General features: G+C 42.4%; 1 protein-coding gene across 4 annotated transcripts in view; it reads right to left on the minus strand.

The window, feature by feature from the left end:
• DGKE (diacylglycerol kinase epsilon) overlaps positions 1-20,837 on the minus strand; it is a 77,435-nt gene that overhangs the window by 52,265 nt on the left and 4,333 nt on the right. For all 4 annotated transcript variants that reach the window (XR_008596857.1, XM_054976912.1, XM_054976910.1 and 1 more), the window contains one exon: positions 11,984-12,143. Coding sequence is in view for 3 of the 4 variants with exons in the window: in XM_054976912.1 (XP_054832887.1) it covers positions 11,984-12,143 (160 nt within the window). In the remaining variant the exon portion in view is untranslated. The remainder of the gene's footprint in view (positions 1-11,983; positions 12,144-20,837) is intronic.

Below are 20,837 nucleotides of genomic sequence, written 5' to 3' on the forward strand. Positions count from 1 at the left end.
CTTATTTCTTAGAGATAACAAAGAAGCCACTTGCTCCTCTAGAAATTAGTATTGGGATTTACGGGAAGACACTGGGATGAAAAAGAAGAAGCTTTCATTAGCTCCTGGGCTCTCCACTTTCCAGGGGCATTATTTATAATGCTGAGGGAGTCAAAACCTCCCAGAAGATTAATGAAAAGGTGGCTAGATGAAGAAGGAAGGAGTAAAGGGGATTCTTCATGCGGCCTGTTAACAGCTTGAACTGAGTAAGTGGAGAAGCTTGTGAATAGCTATAAGCATGGCTCCCGCACTGTTTATTTTTCTTCTATCTTCAGTCCTTTCCTCACCTCCCATCTTCACCAGGAAGACAGATAAAAGTGTTGCAAGATGAAAAGAGAAGAACAACTGGTAATACAGAGTTACAATCGTCCCACCCCTACCCCTCGCTACCTCTTTCTTGCTGGTTGTGTTCTGTGGGAGGGGGTGGCCGAAACGGAGGAAATTATTTTGAGAAGAGAGACAAAGAAAGGATGCATAGAAGAGGCCAGAAGATAGGAAATGTTGCATTTAAATTAAAGGTCTCTATAATCAGCAGGACTGGACTGTATGGGGTAACTGCATCACTGTGCTTCTCTTGCTTGTTTTGGAATTACAACTGGCTCTACTGAACTGTGTGCTGTTACAGGGAAAGAAAGAAAGGAAGGAAGGAAGGAAGGAAGGAAGGAAGGAAGGAAGGAAGGAAGGAAGGAAGGAAGGAAGGAAGGAAGGAAGGAAGGAAGGAAGGAAGGACATTGAATTTGGCTGTGTTCATTTTTTGGAAATTTTTTCCCCCTTGGGGTGTGTGAGCTTCAACCTGAGCACTCCTCTTCCTCTCTCTCTGTTTTCCTTCCTTGCTTTAGTACCCCCTCTCCAACTGGAAAGTGTTTTTGGAGCTGAACTACCAGGTGAAGATTTTCTGGCTATTATATGGTCTTCGCTGCCATCTTGTGGACAAGATAATTTTTGCAGCCAGTTACTGAACGTTAACTGACACTGCCAAAGAGAAAAGGAGTATTTATAGGAGTGCGTAACAACCTAATCTTCTAAACAAAATACTAATTGTGTAATTGATGAATCTTATATATATATATAAGATATTTGGATTAATAATATTAATAAACTAAGAATAATTTCTATTAATCTGCTTTATTACTCTCTTTTTTTCTCTCCCCTTTCTATACTTAGCATTTTTACTCTCTTTCTATCATGTTGCTTTAATTTCTTATTACTTTTAGGCCATACTGATATCTTCTCTGCTCATTCTTAATTAACATCTATCTCTCGCTTTTCTATTTTTGTCAAAGCCTTGAAGACTAATCTGGATAAGTACACAAGTTGCATGTCAAAGTTCCTCTAAGAGACACATGAGAAATCTGTATGAAATATTATTAGAGAGGAGAGCAAAGAGGCTGCAAAAAATGACCACCAGAAGAAAGGAGGAGGAGGAGGAGGAGGACAGTGAGGATGAATCTGATTCTCAAGATCTTATGGACAGAATTCAACAGAATCTAGAGATACACTCTCAAACCACTACAGCTCAAGTAGAGGATCTGCTTAAAAAATTAGAGGAACTTGCAGTTTTTTAAATCTTGCTCCAAATCTTTAGTAAATCCTCTATATTTGATCTATCTCTAAACAATCTTCTTCGATCTTGAAGTGATCTTGCAATAACCCTCTGAATTCCTCCCCCAGATCTTTTTTCCCAAAATCCTCAGGCAAAAATCGAAATAGTAAATTTTGAATTCTGCTTTGTACTTCAAGAGTTTCTATCTTTTGATCTGCTAATTGCAGTTGTTGGGTTAGAACCTCTTGATTCAGTTTGAGAGTTTTGTATTGATCTTTAACTACCTCAATATCTTGTGTATTCTTCTGTACTTTTTTTTAACTTCTCCCAGTCCTGCCGCAAATTCTTGCTTCAAAGCTGAGATGTCTTTCTTTATCTTCTCATATGTATTTTGACCTTCCGATTTAATATTTTGTTGAGTACGATATATTGGTAAAATTTACACATAAGAAAACAAGAGACTTGATCCTGAAGAAACAAAGAGAGAATCTGCTTAAAGTTTTGGGGACAGAAATACAAGTCTATCAAGATCTTCCACAAAGCCTGTTGAAAAAAAGAAAAAAAATTGATTCTCTGAGGCAACTGTTACGAAGGAAAGAGATAAGATACTACTGGAGAATTCCATTTGTTCTTGAAGTTTTGCTACCAAAGGGGAGGAGATTGATATCAACTACTGAACAAGCTAAACAACTGCTTGAAGAATTGGTAGCCGAAAATACTCTGGATGATCAGCAGGCGCAAAGAGACAAAATATCAGAGGGTGAAGAGGGGAAATTGGATCAAGCGGCGGCATACTAAAAATATGGGAAACTTTAGTATTCTTTCAGTAAATGTCAATGGCTTAAACTCCCCATCAAAACAAACTAAAACATCTAATCTATTAAAGATGCAGAAAGTGGATATAATATGTCTTCAAGAAACCCATATTAAGAAAAAGCATGAATATATCTTAGAGAACAAAAAATTAGGTAAGGCCTATATATCATCTGCGGAAGAGAAGAAGAGAGGAGTGGCAGTTTATGTTACAAACCAAAAGATTAATATAATGGAGGAAATGAAAGATTCAGAAGGAAGATATATATTACTGAAAATTAAACACACAGATGGGAGAATTAGCACCTTAGCTACAATTTATGCATCAAACACTGCTAAAGAAAATTTTTATGAAAATCTTTTTGATAAACTGCTGGATTTTCAAGGAGAAATTATTATTTGTGGAGATATGGAGTGCTGGATGCAAAGATGGAGCGATCGAAAAGAACAAGAGGAGGGAAACTACCTAAAAACGTCGTGCGTCATATGAAAGTGCTTCACTTGATAGACGCTTGGAGAACTCTGAATCCTAAAGTAAAGGATTATACTTTTTTTTCTGATAGGCATCAGACATACTCAAGGATAGATATGTGCTGGATATCTAAAACCGCATTAATGAAGTTAAAGAAAGTAGAGATACAACCGAAAGTCTATGCTGACCATAATCTCTTACTGATAGAGTGGCAAGAAGAAAGTAGAAGAAGATGGAGGCTAGATGACAATATACTATTACAAAATAATATTTTAAAGAAATGTAAGCAAGATTTAGAAGAATTTTTCAAATTGAATTGTACCAATGATGTTTCCATTACTACAGTTTGTGAAGCAAGTAAAGCTTTCATGAGAGGGAATCTGATAGCCTTGACAGCAAAAAAAAAAAAAAAGGAAGAAGAAAGCAATAAAGATGAACGAAATCATAGCCAAAATTCAATACTTGGAAGAACAACATAAGAAATCACTTAAGAAGACAATACTGACTGACATTAAGCAATTAAGAAGTCAATTGAATTTATTGCAAGTTGAAGAAATGCAGAGGAAATTAAGCTTTATCAAGCAGAAACACTTCGAACACGCAAACGAACCAGGTCGCTTCCTAGCTTATTGTCTAAGAAATGAAACTGAGAGAAGAAAGATTACAGCAGTCAAAAAACATGATGGAATTACATTCATAGAAAAATTACATACATAGAAAAAGAAATACATCAACTTAAAGCTTTTTTTCCTAAAATATACGAGAAAAATTTCCACGGAACAAGGAATGAAAGACTACATCAAAGATACATTAATCCCAAGGTTTAAATCAGAAGATAAGGAGATGCTGAATCATAATATTACAGTGCAAGAGATTACAAAAGCTATAAAATTTTTTTTAAAAGGTAGAGCACCAGGCCCAGATGGATTAACCGCCATGCTTGGAAGAAGAACTGGTGCTGCCGCTCCAGAAAGTAATGAATAAAATAAGTGAAGATAAGATTTTACCTGAAACGTGGCAGGAGGCACATATATTGCTGATTTATAAAGAGGGAAATGATCCAACGCTACCTCAGTCATATAAACCTATTTTGTTGCTGAATGTGGACTATAAATTATTCACCTCCATCTTGGCAGAAAGACTTAAAAGATGCATAGCGAACATAATACATCCTGATTAGACCGGCTTTGTGCCAAGGAGATATATGAAAGAGAACGTTCGATTTGTTATTGACGCAATGGAGTTAGTGGGAAAAAAGGACATAAGTCAGCATTTGTCTTCTTACATGCTGAAAAAGCATTTGATAATCTTTCTTGGACTTTTTTATATAAAGCTATACAAAATTTAAACTGTGGCCAAAAGTTTGAAAATTGGATAAAAGGAATTTATGCAAAGTAAAAGGCAAAACTTTTAATTAATGGAGTATTAACAGAAGAACTACAAATAGAAAAGGGCACTAGACAAGGATGTCCACTATCACCACAACTATTCATTTTAGCAATGGAGATTTTTGCCTCAAAGTTAAGACTCCAAAATAAAAGGTTTGGAAGTAGATGAGGAAGAATTCAAATTGAAATGCTATGCAGACGATATGCTTATGACAATTCTGAACCCACAGGAGACAATACAAGATGTTATGGATTAGAAAAGATTAATATGTTATGGATTAGAATATGTTATGGATTAAGAACAGATTACTAAAACTAGAGGCGGTGGATTTAGCAGATGGGCTGCATAATTACCTTTGGGTGACAAGAGCAACAAGTAGACAACAAAAGAATCATGTTATAAGAGACAGCCTGATACAAATTTGGGAATCGGTTAGAAAGAGAATAAATCCGTTGATATTGCCAATTGAAGCTTTTTGTGATAAAAACCAGAGAAAAGACAATGACTTAATAACATATAGAGATATGATAAACTCTCAAGGGAAGATAAAATCATGGCAAGAAATTCAAGATGAAGGAATAAAAATACAATGGTTGATATACTTTTCAGGCAGTCTCCAGATTAAAAGAAGCTCTTAAAGTTCATAGAGGACAATTAAGAGATTTTACAGAATTTGTGAAAATAATTACACAGAAGAAGGAGCACTTCTGGGTTACATTTATAAACTTTTACTTCAATATGATACAGAAATAGAACAAGTTAAAACTTGCATGATAAAATGGATGCAAAATTTTGGAGAAGAAATAACATTTCAACAATGGGAGAATCTTTGGACAAAGGGTATAAAGTTCACAGTAAGTCAAACTCTAAGGGAAAACTGGTATAAGATGTTTTTCAGATGGTGTATCACACCAAAGGACATTGAGAAAATAAATGGATAAGAAATATATAGGGTCATGTTGGAAATGTAAAGAAGCGGATGGCTCTTTTTATCATATGTGGTGGACATGCAAAAAAAGCAAAAAAATTTGGAAAGACATACATCCTGAGATGCAAAAAATTTTAAAATTAGATTTCGCCTGAAACCCCAGACTATGTTGTTGAGAAGAATACCAGAAAATATTGATAAAACATTCCATGAATTATTCGGATATTTGCTGACGGCGGCAAGAGTGACATTTGCAAGTAAATGGAAAGAAGATGAATGCCCAACCAAGGAAATCTGTAAAGACAAGATGGCAGAATATGCAGTGATGGCAAAATTGACGAGTTATATAAATAGAAGACCAATAAGAGAATTTGAAGAGAAATGGGGGAATTATTTTGCTTATAAAGAATAGAACAAATAAGATGTTGCAGTTTTACAAACTGGAATAAGATCACATACTGACTTACTGTATATAGCTTATAAGAGGTTATAGTCTGACAAGGGGGGAAATATATGAATATATAATCAAATATATAATTGCTAAAATAGTTTGTAGATATGGAAACATTGATAAAGCTAGGGATAAGCAGAGAGGATTGCTATATTAATTAGTTACATAAAGAGATAAGATGAAATATTGTAGTAATGATGGAATGGGGAGTTTTTCCTTTTCGATTATTAATTTTTATTACTAAGTGTGGAGAAGGAGGTGAGAGGCGCAAAGTATGTGTGTAGTCTAGAGGAATAATATACAGTAATGGGACTTAACAGTTGCAATCTTTATTGCTATATGGATAAATATTGAAAAAGATTGAGTGTTTGTGCCCTCTGTTATTCTAAGAATTCTTGTAGCGATAAGTCGCAAAACCTTCTTGACCGTATTAACTTTTCCCTCCCCCCTTCTTTCTTTTTGTATCCCCTTTTTTTTACTTTGATAAAATATGTATAGAAATTAGTATTAACAGTCTGAACACCTTCAGGTGACTTATATAACATACATAAAATACAGTATTGAACTTTGCTGTGCTTTGCTTTGAACTTCGGCATTATATCAGTATGAGTTTAAGATGTAGTGTAAGAAGCACCACATAACGATGGCACGGATGCTTCTATCACTCTCAGTATAAGATGTAGAATAAAACAATGGCATGGATGCCTGGATGCTTGCAGAACACAACACAATGGCATCTAACACAACAATGGCATCTAACACAACGATGGTATGGATGCAGAATACAACGATGGCATATAACACAACAATGGCATGGATGCTGGCATCCAGGACATTTTCACAACAACCCTGCATGGACTGCCAGACTATCATTCTGCAGAGAGGGAACCAATTTGCATCAGGGCACATTTTGGCCCATGACTACCAGCTGCTAGAGGAGGTAAGGGCTTTTTGCCTTTCTTGGCTGTGGTGGGTTAAGCTGAGAAGCTAAGGGTGGTCCTCTCTAGCTTTGGGGCTTTTTGTGTGTAGTTTTGTGTTGATTTGAGTGTAGTTTTGAGGCTGAGTGTGTTTGGGCTTGATTGTGTTTGAGGGTGAGTGTGTTTGTAAGGCTGCTGGGGGTTGCTGGAGTACAAGCCACACACCCCCTTTGTGCTCACCTCCTGTGCTTAGCAGGAAGTGACCGTTTGCATTGAAAAGGCAACTGCTGGGCAGGGGCGCGAGCCTTTGGCGCGAGCCGAAGGGCGAGAGCTAAAGGGCTCTTGGCCTGTGGCTCTTAGCCGGGGGATCATAGCCGTTTTCTTTCCTCTTAGTGTGTTATTCCTAAAACAGAATAATGAAGTCAGAATGCCAGCAGGGGGTTGGGGGCTTTCCAGTGTATTGCACTGAGTGTCACATGTATGACTATCTGCCTTCTGGTCAGAAGTCCTGGATGTGTGCTCGCTGCAAGGAGCTCCTGGTTCTCAGGGAACGAGTACGTACCCTTGAGGCCAAGGTGGCTGACCTGGAGAAGCGGAGACAGTTAGATAGGCACGAGGACAAGATTCTCAGGGACAGGATAGATGTGTCCCACTCTAAAAATGGCAGCGTTCTTGTTGTCAAGGAGAATGAGGATCTTGTGGAATCAGGGCACCGTACTGAGGATAAGGGGAACATGCCCTCAGAAGGGACCTCTTCTTCAGTTGGTGAGCAGGTTTCCTTTCGCATCAAGGAACCATCCCTGGGTGGGGCGGGAGGGAGGCTCTTGGTAGTTGGTGATTCGATCCTTAGACAAGTAGATAGCTGGGTGGCACAACCGTGTTCTGACCGTATGGTGACTTGCCTGCCTGGTGCGAAGGTAGCGGACATTACGCGTGTTATAGATAGGCTGGTAGATAGTGCTGGGGAAGAGTCAGCGGTCGTGGTCCATGTTGGAACCAACGATGTTGGGAAATGCAGTCGTGAGGTCTTGGAACAAAAATTTAGGCTGTTAGGCAGGAGACTCAAGGCCAGGACCTCCAAGGTAGCCTTCTCAGAAGTGCTACCTGTTCCACGCGCAGGGCCAGAGAGACAAACGCAGATCAGGAGTCTCAATGCGTGGATGAGACGATGGTGTAGGGAGGAAGGGTTCAAGTTTGTTAGGCACTGGGATTCTTTTTGGGACAAGCGGGAGCTGTACAAGAGAGACGGTCTCCACTTGTCCCGAGAAGGAACCCGGCTGCTGGCACTTAAAATCAAAAAGGTGGCAGAGCAGTTTTTAAACTAAATGCTAGGGGAAAGCCGACAAGAGATAAAGTGTCTCTGGTTCAGGATGGTTCATCTCAGAGAGATGAAGGGCTAGGTATAACACTTCTACAGGGAGATAGATTAGAGTTGTCAACTGAGATGGAGACAAACAGTGCAGATGACCTAACTACGTCTCGAGGCAAAGTGTGCCGGGGAAGTTACAGGTGTTTATATACAAATGCTAGAAGTGTCCGAGGTAAAATTGGGGAGCTGGAATGTTTAGTGTTGGGCGAATCCATAGACATTGTGGGCATATCAGAAACTTGGTGGGATGAGGAAAATCAGTGGGACACGGTGATTCCTGGATATAAATTATATCGGAAGGATAGGGAGGGAAGGGTTGGTGGTGGGGTGGCTCTATATGTCAGAGAAGGTATACATTCCAGTAAGATTGAGAAGGTAACTGAATTAGATTCGCTTCTGGAAATGCTATGGGTTGAAATTACGGGCCCAAATGGAAACTTAACTGTGGGAGTTTGTTATCGCCCTCCAGATCAGAAAATAGAGGAGGATTATAAAATGATGACAGGATTAAAGATGGCTGCTAAACAAAAAAACTGTGTTGTAATGGGTGATTTTAACTACCCACACATTGACTGGGCCAATGGGTGTTCGAATCGGGGGAGAGAAAGTGAGTTTCTAGACTGTCTCAATGACTGTGCTATGGAACAGATGGTTACAGAACCTACTAGGGGAGAGGTGATCCTGGATTTGGTCCTCAGTAATGCTGAAGACCTGGTGAGAGATGTAAATGTGATTGCACCACTTGGGAACAGTGACCATAATGTTATTGAGTACAACATATGTATAAATAGGAAATTGCCAAATAAGACCAACACAGCCATGTTTAACTTCAAAAGGGGTAACTTTTCTGAGATGAGGGGGTACGTGAAGAAGAAACTGAAAGGGAAAGTAAAAAAGGTCAAAACACTTGGGGAATCTTGGAGACTATTTAAAACTACAATCCTGGAAGCTCAAATTAAATATATACCGCTGGTTAGGAAAGGCACAAATAGGTTTAGGAAAAGGCCAGCATGGTTAACAAGCAATGTAATAGAAGCTGTAAAAGGTAAAAAGGATTCTTTTAGGCAGTGGAAAACTAGTCGGAGTGAGGTTGATAAAAAGGAGCATAAGCTGTGGCAAAAAAAGTGCAAGTCTGTGATCAGACAGGCAAAAAGGGAATATGAGGAGCATATTGCAAAGAACATAAAGAGAAACAATAAACAATTCTTTAAATATATTAGAAGTAGGAAACCAGCTAGGGAGGCAGTGGGGCCCTTGGATGACCAAGGCGTAAAAGGATTACTAAAGGGTGATAGGGAAATGGCCAAGAAGCTGAATGCGTTCTTTGCTTCTGTCTTCACTGTGGAAGATAAGAAGTGCATGCCCACTCCGGAAGCACTGACTTTGGGAGGGGTTTTGAAAGACCTGAGTCACATTGAGGTGACGAGAGAGGAGGTTATGCGACTGCTAGATAATTTAAAAACTGATAAATCACCGGGCCCAGATGGCATACATCCAAGAGTTCTGAAAGAACTCAAGTGTGAACTTGTAGATCTCCTCACAAAAATATGTAATCTGTCATTAAACTCTGCATCTGTTCCTGAGGACTGGAAGGTAGCTAATGTTGTCCCCATCTTTAAAAAAGGTTCCAGGGGAGATCCGGGAAATTACAGGCCAGTCAGCCTGACGTCAATACCGGGTAAGTTGGTGGAAACTATTATCAAAAATAAAATTAGTGGGCACATTGATGACCAAAAGCTGATGAGGAAAACTCAGCATGGGTTCTGTAAGGGAAGATCTTGTCTCACCAATCTGTTAGAATTCTTTGAGGGAGTGAACAAACAAGTGGACAAGGGAGACCCGATAGATATTGTTTATCTTGACTTCCAGAAAGCTTTTGACAAAGTTCCTCATCAAAGGCTCCTAAGTAAGCTCAGTAGCTATGGGATAAAGGGCCAAGTCCTCTTGTGGATCGAAAACTGGCTAATTAATAGGAAACAGAGAGTGAGTATAAACGGGCACTTCTCACAGTGGAGGGTGGTGAGCAGTGGGGTGCCACAGGGGTCGGTATTGGGTCCAATGCTTTTTAACTTGTTTATTAATGATTTGGAATTGGGATTAAGCAGTGAAGTGGCTAAATTTGCAGATGACACGAAATTGTTCAGGGTGGTGAAAGCCAGAGAGGATTGTGAGGCACTCCAAAGGGATCTGTCGAGGCTAGAAGAGTGGGCATCCATGTGGCAAATGAGGTTCAATGTAGCCAAGTGCAAAGTAATGCACATTGGAACCAAAAATCCAAAATATAAATACAAGTTGATGGGGTCTGAACTGGCGGAGACTGACCAAGAGAGAGATCTTGGAGTCATGATAGATAACTCACTAAAAACGTCAGCACAGTGTGCGACTGCCATAAAAAAAGCTAATGCTATGCTAGGGGTTATTAGGAAAGGGATTGAAAACAAATCAGCCGGTATCATAATGCCTCTGTATAAATCGATGGTGAGGCCTCATTTGGAGTACTGTGTACAGTTCTGGTCGCCACACCTTAAAAAAGATATCATAGCACTGGAAAAAGTACAGAGAAGGGCAACTAAAATGATTAAAGGGTTGGAACACTTTCCCTATGAGGAAAGATTGAGGCGCTTGGGGCTCTTTAGCCTGGAGAAAAGACGACTGAGGGGAGACATGATAGAGGTTTACAAGATAATGCACGGGTTAGAGAAGGTAGAGAAAGATGTGTTTTTCTCCCTTTCTCACAATACAAGAACTCGTGGGCACTCTATGAAATTATTGAGCAGTCGGGTTAGAACAGATAGAAGAAAATACTACTTTACACAAAGGGTGATAAACACATGGAATTCGTTGCCACAGGAGGTGGTGGCAGCTACAAGCATTGCCAGCTTCAAGAGGGGACTGGACAAATATATGGAGCAGGGGTCCATCAGTGGCTATTAGCCACAGGAGATAGATGGTATTCTCTTTGTGGGGAGGTGGTGCTCTGTTGTCTTGGTGCTGGAAGGAAGGCAGTGGGAGGGCTTCTGGTGTCCTGGCCTCACTGACAGTCCTTTAGATGGCACTGGATTTCTAGCCACTGTGTGTGACAGAATGTTGGACTGGATGGGCCACTGGCCTGATCCAACATGGCTTTGCTTATGTTCTTATGTTCTTAAGTTCATACAAAAGGTGGGATCTTCTACGCCAGTCCACAGCATCAGACCGACCTTAAGCGAGTTCCTTGGACAGGCCTCGTTTCAAATCAAGCATTAAGCATTAAAACGAGCTTTATGGCATTTTCCGAAGCCAGATAAATCTGACAAAGGTTTAAAAAGCCACGCAATGCCAAAAGCATTCATGCCGTGATCCAGCCTGTTCCCACATCCAGCAGCATTCTTAAATTTTAATGCTCTCCTGGATTCACATGCCCTCTTTTCTTTCCTCTCCAGTTCAAGGTTGTCTATATTAAAAGACACACAATACAAGAAAGTAATGTTCCCATGCTTCGAGAAAAAAACAAGCAGGTAAAAAATACAGCTTAAAAAACCCCACATGGATCCAATTCTTCCCACGCATCCCATCCAAGACTTGATCTACACACGCAGGAGGAGGTAAACACGGAAGTGGTACGACAAATTGCACCACTTTGGCATGGAGGTGGTGGATTCCAGTTTGGAAGGCTTCTTTGCATTAACAAAAACATGCAACCAGAAAACTAGTACAGGAGGGGGAAAGATTCTAACTCTCCCCCCACCCCCATCTTTCTTTGCTGGCTTTCTGTTTGTAGGGTGCTAACATAAGGAGAAAATCCCAAAACAGGATTCTCTTCACAGGCTGACAAGGAGTTGTCCATTTTACCACCTCATTTCCTTGCATGTGTAAATCACGCCCCAAAGAGGCTAGACCTAGAGGGAGATGCAGACCCCTGTAGACATTTCAAACTACTTTTAAACGTGCATACACAGGAAGACATTTGCACAAGCACCCTGGCCACAGGGGAAAGGGTCCACAGATTAGACAGAACATGCAACGCAGCTGTCGTGACGGCAGAGCTCACAGCTCACGGATATACAATGAAGCAAGGCTTACCTTGCTATAGTCCGTTTTTTTGTCTTTACGCATCTGACTGATGCTGAACAAGTAATATGGTGGGATAATTAAGTTGCAAAATTCTCCCAGTTCACAGGTCTCATTCTTTAAAGAATTCTGCATACATTCGTCGTGAACGGTATTCTGACACCAGATGCACCTGAGGAGAAGCGGACAAGAGGTCAGACAGCTGCTGTGGCTCGCAAAGCTCTTTTGGTCATGCAGAGAGAGAGAGAGAGAGAGAGAGAGAGAGAGAGAGAGAGAGAGAGAGAGAGAGAGAGAGAGAGAGAGACATATATATATATATATATATATATATATATATATCAGGCTAAAACCAACAAAGCACAGCAGTTAATCAGGGAATTCTCTACCACGTATTTCTTACAGCTCGCAAGCAGCCATATGATTTTGGGTGATACAACAAGTCTTCTGTCCTTTGCCAAAAGGAACACACTACTCATGTCTGTGCTGTTTTCAATATTTCTATCCCCACATAACACAAGGCGGAGGTTATTAATGACGAGGCATCAAATGGCAATGGCCCAACATACCCAAGCCTGACTGTCTGGCTCTTAAGATCTTAAAGGATTCTCTCTTAACAGCACTCAGTCACAACGAGAATATTTTTCATTAGACGCCTTGCAATTATCACATTTTCACCCCACCCAATCTCCAAAGAAGGCGTTCAGGGCAGTATACCCCCTAATTTTACCCTCGCAACAGGCATGCGAAAAAAGAATGAAAAAGCCAGTGTGGTAGAGTCGTTGGCTTTTCAGATTAGAATCTAGGACACCTGGGTTAAAATTTCCACTCGGTCATGAAAACTGACCACGTGATCTTGGGTCAGTGACGCACACTCTCAGGCTACTACACTGCTAGACCTAATGTGCTTAATGACTGAGTGGGGTTTTGAATCCAGGACTGTCCAGTCAAACTCCAGCCATTTCAGTCCTTTGGTTCCCACTACAGAGAGTTCGGAGACCACTCCTGAGTACTTCTGAGCAGCAGAGTGAGACATCTGCCTGAGCTGGCCCCTTGGGGCTCAGGGATCACTCAGGCACAGGTGACTAAGGTTCAGCCCGTTTTTCTGAGCTCTTTTCACCCAGTTGGAGCCTTCGGGATATTGTTAGGGACCACAGACTTCACCACTATGTTGCCTTACATATTAATGAGATCTTTTCATGTGTTCAGTTAGAAGTGAAGGTGTTAGCAGTTTTAAATAAGTCCATCAATCAGTAGTGGAGCCAGTATAGTGCAGACCAGGATCTGGGAGACCCAGGTTCGAATCTCCTCTCAGATATGGAAGCTTGCTGGGTGACCTTGGGCCAGTCACACTCTCAACCTAACCTATCTCACAGGGTCATTGTGATAATCAAACGGAGAAGGGAGAACGATATAAAATGCTTTGTATCTCCAAAGGTGGGATATAAATGATTTTTTTTTAAAGTTTCAATGATAAAACTTTTGAGCATAGATCAAGGGTGGCTAAACTGTGGCCACCCATATCATGCGGCTACCAGAGGTCTCTGAGCATCGCCACTGGCCGTGCAGTTTATTTTAGAGGGGAAGGAGGGGGAAATAGGCAAGCTTGCAAACTCCTCCCTTCCACCAAAGATCGCTGGGAGGAGAGAGAGGACAGGAAAGGAGAGTGCGCAACCAACAGCTCAGCGAGGGATCTCACGTCCGAAGGCCCCACGTGCCCAGTGGCAGTGGCAGCAAGAGGTGAGCGGGGGAGCCAGAGGGCTGACTGGCCAAGGCACGCACAGGTGCCCTTCCCCCTTCCCTCAGCTGGGCAGCTGGGCCAACAGTGAGCAGGCACGGGGCAGGGCCGGTGTGCTGGAGCGGGACTGGAGACACGGCCCTGGTGCCGAGTGAGGAGGCTGCTGGCGGGAGGATAAGGTAAGCGAGCCCAATGCTATCCTCCCTGGCTGTTTATTCAACGTGTGCAGCGTGGGTCCTTTGCGCAGTGGTTTACACAGGAGGAAGCCCATGTCTCCTTCCCCTGTGTGCGTATGAATACGTGGGGAGGGGGACTCTGATATATTCTCAGAGCGAGCGGAGGGGGAGAGGGAGAGAAATGCCGGTGGTGTGTGCTGGTGGGGGGCGTCCTTTCCCTTCCCTTGGGGAAATGCTGGGAGGGGGTCAAGTTGGTGGCTGGGTTGCCTTGCAGGAGCTGGGGAGAAGGGAACCCATCCGTGGATCTGTGTTGCTCTCTCCAACTTTTATATCCCCTCCAGCTATGCCTTTTGATTTTCTTTCCTTTCCCATTTCCCAGCCTTTTCTATTCTCTTTTTTTCTCCTCTCACCACACATGCATTTTAATATCCCCCCTTTCCAGATTTCTTTCTTTCCTTCTTTCCTTTCATGCCTTTCCCTCCCTTTCTTTCTTCCCATCTCTCGCTCCCTCCTTCCTTCCATGTCTTCCCCTTCCTCCTTTTCCTTCTTTTCTTCCATGTCTTTCATATTTTCAATAAAAACATTGGGGTTGCCTGGTCTGACTCAGAAAACACTTGGGGTCTTCGGGAGTGGTGCCTAGCAAAGATGTGACATCACTTTTGTCACGTCACTTCCAGGTCAAAGGTCAGGCGTGGCACTTCCTGAGCTCCACCCCCTTCCGATGATGTCACTTCCAGCATATGGAACCAACCCCCCACCCTTTCCTGTGATGTCACTTTCAGGGCACTCCCCCAAACCTGTCTCTTTCTCTGAAGTCATTTCAATGCATCATGTCTTCTGGCTCTCAAACATCTGATATTTATTCTGTGTGGCTCTGACATTAAGCAAGTTTGGCCACTTCTGGTATAGATGGTGGTTATTATGTCAAAAGAAATGCTAAGATTGGGAGGAAACACAATCATTAACCATATCCTGGAAGCAAAGCTGTGCTGTTAATATCTTACTAAAACTACATCCTCAAACAGTAGGCACGGAGAAAGCAAGACTAGATATAAATATCTTGGTCTAGGCAGAAAAAAATAGTGTCTTGGTGTTCTTGCTGGGAAAGGCACACCGAGTACTTTTGTACAAACTTATGAATATTAAAATATTGCAAAATGCTACATATTTGGGATTCATAGACAATAAAAGTGAATGAGGTCCTTAATTCAAGCTGAACAGTCTGAGCTACGAAGATGTTTTTAATTCAACTTTGGCTACAAACACGAAGGTTATTTGGCACAGTGGCGTAAGGCTCACTGGGAGGGGGCCTCTAGAAATCCAGGATAAACAGTTCCCCCAAACAGTTGTATAACTCTCCTTGCTCCCAATGGGAAACATGGCCCAGCAGGTAATAGTGGCACCTTTCAGGAACTTATGCTGGGATCATTTGTAGCGGGGGGGGGGGGGAGTAGATGGGTTATTATTATCTGGGGGAGGGAAGAGAGAAAGAATTTTAAGGTTTAATTTTAAAAAACTAAGCGACTGGTTCCTAGCTTCATGACTGAGCAATATATAAACCAGGTGTCAGGGCTTGCCGCCGCTGCCGCTGGGCGTGGCATTGGGCGGTCTGCTCCTGACGTCATAGGGGGGCCAGGGATGCTGCAGGACCCTGCTCTGTGAAAGGAGGGGCGGTATACCTCACCCAGACTCCCTCTCAGTCCACTCGCTGGCCTGCTCAACCTGGCCTGCTTGCCCCCTGTGTCCTTCTTCATCCCCTCCTTCCAGAACTCTCCTCCAAACCTCCACTCTTGCATTGCACCGCTCTCACTCCACATTATCACTCCTTACTCACATCCACCACCACAGGGCTCTTCCCAGCCAGCTTTTATAGGGCTTCCTTCTACTGCCCCACCCCTCTTCCAGCCCAGTCTTGGGCTGCACCAAGCAGTTGCAGCTGGGGTAGCTGATCTGGCCCCACTGACCAGCACCAGCTGTGCCTTGTTCCCTGGCTGCCCAGCCTCCCTGCCTTGGCTGATTGCTGAAGGCCTGTCCAGCTGCAGTCCCCTGGCTAGCAGCTCGGCCTCCCTGGCTGAGCTGATGGCTGAAGGTGGGTCCAGCTGCGGCTCCTTGGCTGGTTGCCCAGGGCTTCCTGCAGAGTGCCTCCAATAGCCCCACCTGGAGTGGCTTGGCTTCTGGCAACTCCTGGGCCAGGCTACTATTTTCTAGCTGGGGCGTGGCTTTGGGCTGTTGGGGCTGCTGCTGCTTCTCCTCCTTAGGTAAGGTCTTTGGGTGGGTGACTGCTGGGCCCCCAATCCCTCTGCCCTTGCCCCCTTCTGCCTTGCTTAGTCCCCTTTCCTTCCCCAGGGGAGTGGGACTCGCTGGCTTCTCTCTGTCTCCCCCTGACTCCTGAGGCCCTGGGCCTTTGCCTCTTGCCCCTGGCGCCGGCAGGTTCTGGCTCCATTTGCCCATGGGAGGGGATGACCTGCTGTCCCCAGGCTGCCCCCTCTGCTTGCCAGTCAGACCGGTTGACCTACTGCCTGCTGGCTGACCGGTTGACCTGCTGGCTGCTGGCTGCCCCCTCTGTTTGCCCGTCAGCCCGGTTGACCTGCTGTTCCCTCTTGTCAAGTCTGGGGGCTGGGGCTCAGACCCCGGACACCAGGATCTTCCGAGGTTCTCGTTTGACACTCCAGCCACACCAGCTCTCTCAAGATTAAGTTGAAAGGGAGTAAGTTTGTAAAATTAATACAGTTCCATATATCCAAGCCCTGATGCTGTACCACTGAAGCAAGATCAAGACCCCAGAAACAAGTTTTGTTGGGGTGGGTTGGAGAAAAAATAGTAACAGGATGCTTGAACTCGTACTCTCCAATACGAGTATCAGATTCAAAGGAGCCTTGGGGTGCTATTTATAATGCCCTCAGGGCTAATCCAGCTTGAAACTAGAACAGCAGTGTCCTATTCCTCAGAGCTACAGAGATACTAGCATTGTGAATAAGAGGTTGTTTCAAGATGAGGACAACAATACATAAATTCTCATTCTTTATTTGGGTACTTAGAAACATTATTGCCTAACATCTCCCCAAACGACTTCTAAGTCTACAAAATTTGCTACGAAGTTGGTTATAACCCTGACTGTAGGCTTCGCGACATCTCCTGGAGATGGTATTTATACGAGCGACATATATTGCCTTGCCATGAGCCAGGCCTTAGGCCAGAAACCTACCTCCAGAGAAAGGGGTCAGCAGCTTTACAGCATGCAAGGTGATAGCAAAGAATGCCTCTGCAGGCGACTGAGTGCCATTTCCTCACAGATAAGCGAACAACTCCCAGACCTGTCTTCACATCTGGGATTTGAGGCTTGGCTTCTGCATCAACATGTGCGGCTTCTAGGCAGTGCTGCCCTTGGTTAACTTCCGTAGTGCCCACCTAATCCAGAGATGCTACTTTTCGCTTGCACCAAACCATCACAGCTACAATCACGCTGCCCTCCGGCACACCTGTAACTCAACACGTTACAGAGGAGTTTTTACATGCAACTATGGCTTCAGTAAAGATTCCAAGGACAGGTTTAAAAAAGATTAGAGAGCTGTCAGAGTATATTCTGCTCCAAAGACCTTTCATATGTGCCTGTTACAACACTCGTTATTTAAGAGCACAGCATTCCCCTTCTCGGGGCTTAACATGTACTGAAGTTCACGTTATATTGTACAGCAAAACACAATATATTTGGCATACAAAGGCTAGTTTGAAAGGTACCAGAAGTGTTCCCAAAGGCAACCTTTCCCACTGTTTGGCTAATGTTTATACTGAACTCCCGCAACTGTGTAATCTCCATTAAATACCAGGTAATGGGGAGGGGAAGCTAGCAATTTTTTATAGGCTCTCAACATTTTTCCCTCCTACAAAATAGGAATTCTAGCCAGGGTTTTATATGTGTCCCTTCCATACAGTTTCTTGAGAATCTCCACATTTGCTTTTAAAAAGCAAATTTCTAATCTTTATGAATTGGTTTCTAGCTGGAAACCACGTAAGCAATGCCTACTGAAGTCAGAAGCCAGAGAAGTTGCTGCAAAACATTTTCAGTGGTTCGGTGGGGCATCAGCACCCGCCCCCCCCCATAACCAGCAAAAGACCACTTAAAATCCCCTCCCAACCCTCCTGCAAAGAGAGGCCAAAGCAGCACCGACAGGACCACCCTTAAGGTAGAACTCAGATGGTTTGGAAGCAGAATTTCTAAGCGAAATGAACCCCCGTTCCCAGCAGTGACTGACCCGCACATCTATTAAAGGCGGGCAAAGTAACCACCTGCCCTCTGAGGCAGAAGTTGGCCTTTGGCATCCGGTCAGGGTGGATAAAAAGCAATGTTTTTTTAAAAAAAAATCAAAAAAATCAGATTTTTTTAATTTAAATCGGATTTTTTTTATTTAAATCGGATTTTTTTTAAATAAAATGCTTTTTGAGGAAAATATATTACCATCCAAAGGTTATTCCATCATGAAATAAAGATTAGTTTTTAATTATGTAGAATAAGGCTGTATATGTTTAATTTTTTTGGTAAATAAATTCCATTAATCCATTCACAATGTCATGCTCTTCCAGAGGTTTTTGTAAGATTATTGGGCAGTTTCCCTGCCTACAAGATATTATCACAGATGCTTGGTTTTGCAGTTCTCAAAACTGAATTTGTGTCAGCTCAGCAGTGATCACATGCCTCTTCTTCACAGCAAAAATGTTATAACATGAACAGAGTTGAGAAAAAGACCTTAATCCTATTGTTCTACAAACCTATGAAGACAGAATCAACCCCTCCAGTGCTAAGTTTCAAGAAGTTCAGTGAATAGAAACAATATTTTTCTGATTGTTTGGAGTGGAATAGATGTGCACAAGAAGAAACTAAGTGTGAGGAGGGAGGGGCGAGCAGTACAAGATGAAAGTGAAACTTTTTGAGCACAATACTGCACAAGTCTTTGGATCTTTTGTGTGTATGACCTGAGGTTTATCACATTCTTTCCTTGGAGGAAAAACCCTATAATGGCAGCAGGCCGTAAAAGAGACCCAGTTTGGGAGTACTTGAATGAAGTTCCTTTACCTATCGGTCAGGCAGGCGTGCGTGCAAAATGCAAGCACTGCAACAAAGAAATGCAAGGCCTGGTGGCCCGAATGAGGCAACATCATGAGAAGTGCTGTGATGAAGATGACCAAAGAAACACATTTGAACAGGCAGGATCTTCAGGTTGGTGAACATTTTTATTGAATCATATTTCTAAAGACTGCCTTGAACTGTCATGTTTGAGCAAAATTATATTTCTTATTATTACTGCATGTTACTGTCATTTGGTACAGTTATAAAGAAAAGCAAATATTCCTTTTGGGGCAGTGCTGTACGATAAGCAGAAATTGTATAAACAATAAAATAACAGCATTGACTTTTTTGTTTAGGGGAATTCATCGTCAACATTAAGGATTCTGGAAACTATCCACCTTCAAGATCACCATCCTCCTGTTCTACAGTTTCAGAGTTATCCATCCCGGATAGTGCTTCATTTGCATCATCATCAGACACCCACAGCATATCACCTAAAAGAAAGAAAAAACCCTTCCCTCCTGGAACCACCATAGATAAGTTTGTGATAAAAACTAGCAGATTAGAAAAAGAGTTAATTGATGAAAGAATTGCCCCGTTTGTTTATGCAACGAACTCTTCTTTCCGTCTGACTGAGAACCCACATTTCATTAATATGGTTCAGTCACTGAGACCAGGATACAGTCCACCCTGCAGAGCAGATGTTGCAGGGAAACTGCTGGATAAAGTGCATGACAGAGACATGGAGCAATGTGCAACAGCTCTGGAGGGTAGAACTGTTAACCTAAGTACTGATGGGTGGAGTAATGTCCACAATGATCCTGTTGTATGTGCTTGTATAACAACAGAAGAAGGGAAAGTCTTCCTTGCACAAACAATTGATACGTCAGGAAATGCACACACAGCAGAATACTTACAAGAAGTGGCAGTAAAAGCTATAACAACATGTGAACAAAAATTCAAATGTCTGGTACGCAGTTTGGTCACAGACAATGCTGCAAATGTTTCCAAGATGAGAAGAAATTTAGAAGAGCAGGAAGGGAATACAAAGCTAATAGCATATGGTTGCAGTGCTCATTTGCTGCACCTCTTAGCCAAAGACTTAAGTGTTCCAGAAATAAAGACTAATGTTGTTGAAACTGCTAAATACTTCCATAACAATCATTTTGCTGCAGCAGCTCTGAAAAGGATGGGTGGAACCAAGCTAACGCTCCCACAAGATGTTAGATGGAACTCTGTGGTGGACTGTTTTGAGCAGTATATCAAGAACTGGCCTATTCTGATGACAGTTTGTGAACAAAATCGAGATAAAATAGATGGCACTGTCACGGCCAAAATCCTCAACATTGGGCTTAAGAGAAATGTTGAACATATGCTGAGCATCCTGAAACCCATCTCTGAAGCTTTAAACAAAATACAGAAAAATAGCTGTTTTATTGCTGATGCTGTTGAAATTTGGAAGGAACTGAGTGAACACTTAAAAACAGAACTACACATGGACAGAATTAAATTACAAGCATTAAAAAACCAAATGGGACAAGCACTGTCTCCAGCTCATTTTTGGCAAATATTGTCAATATCCAGTACCAGGGTCAAAACTTAAGTGCTGAGGAAGAGGAGTTAGCTATGACATGGGTATCCAGCAATCATCCATCTGTAATGCCAACTATAATAAACTTCAGAGCTAAGGGGGAACCATTCAAGAAATATATGTTTGCTGAAGATATTTTAAAGAAAGTCACACCAGTGAACTGGTGGAAGTCACTTAAGCACTTGGATTTAGAGACTGTTCAAGTAATGATTTCACTTTTAACAGCAGTAGCTTCTTCTGCAGGCGTTGAAAGAATATTCTCTTCCTTTGGGCTCATTCAGTCTAAACTGAGAAATCGT

This window comes from Eublepharis macularius, chromosome 4, assembly GCF_028583425.1.
Source record: "Eublepharis macularius isolate TG4126 chromosome 4, MPM_Emac_v1.0, whole genome shotgun sequence".
NCBI classification, from domain to species: domain Eukaryota; kingdom Metazoa; phylum Chordata; class Lepidosauria; order Squamata; family Eublepharidae; genus Eublepharis; species Eublepharis macularius.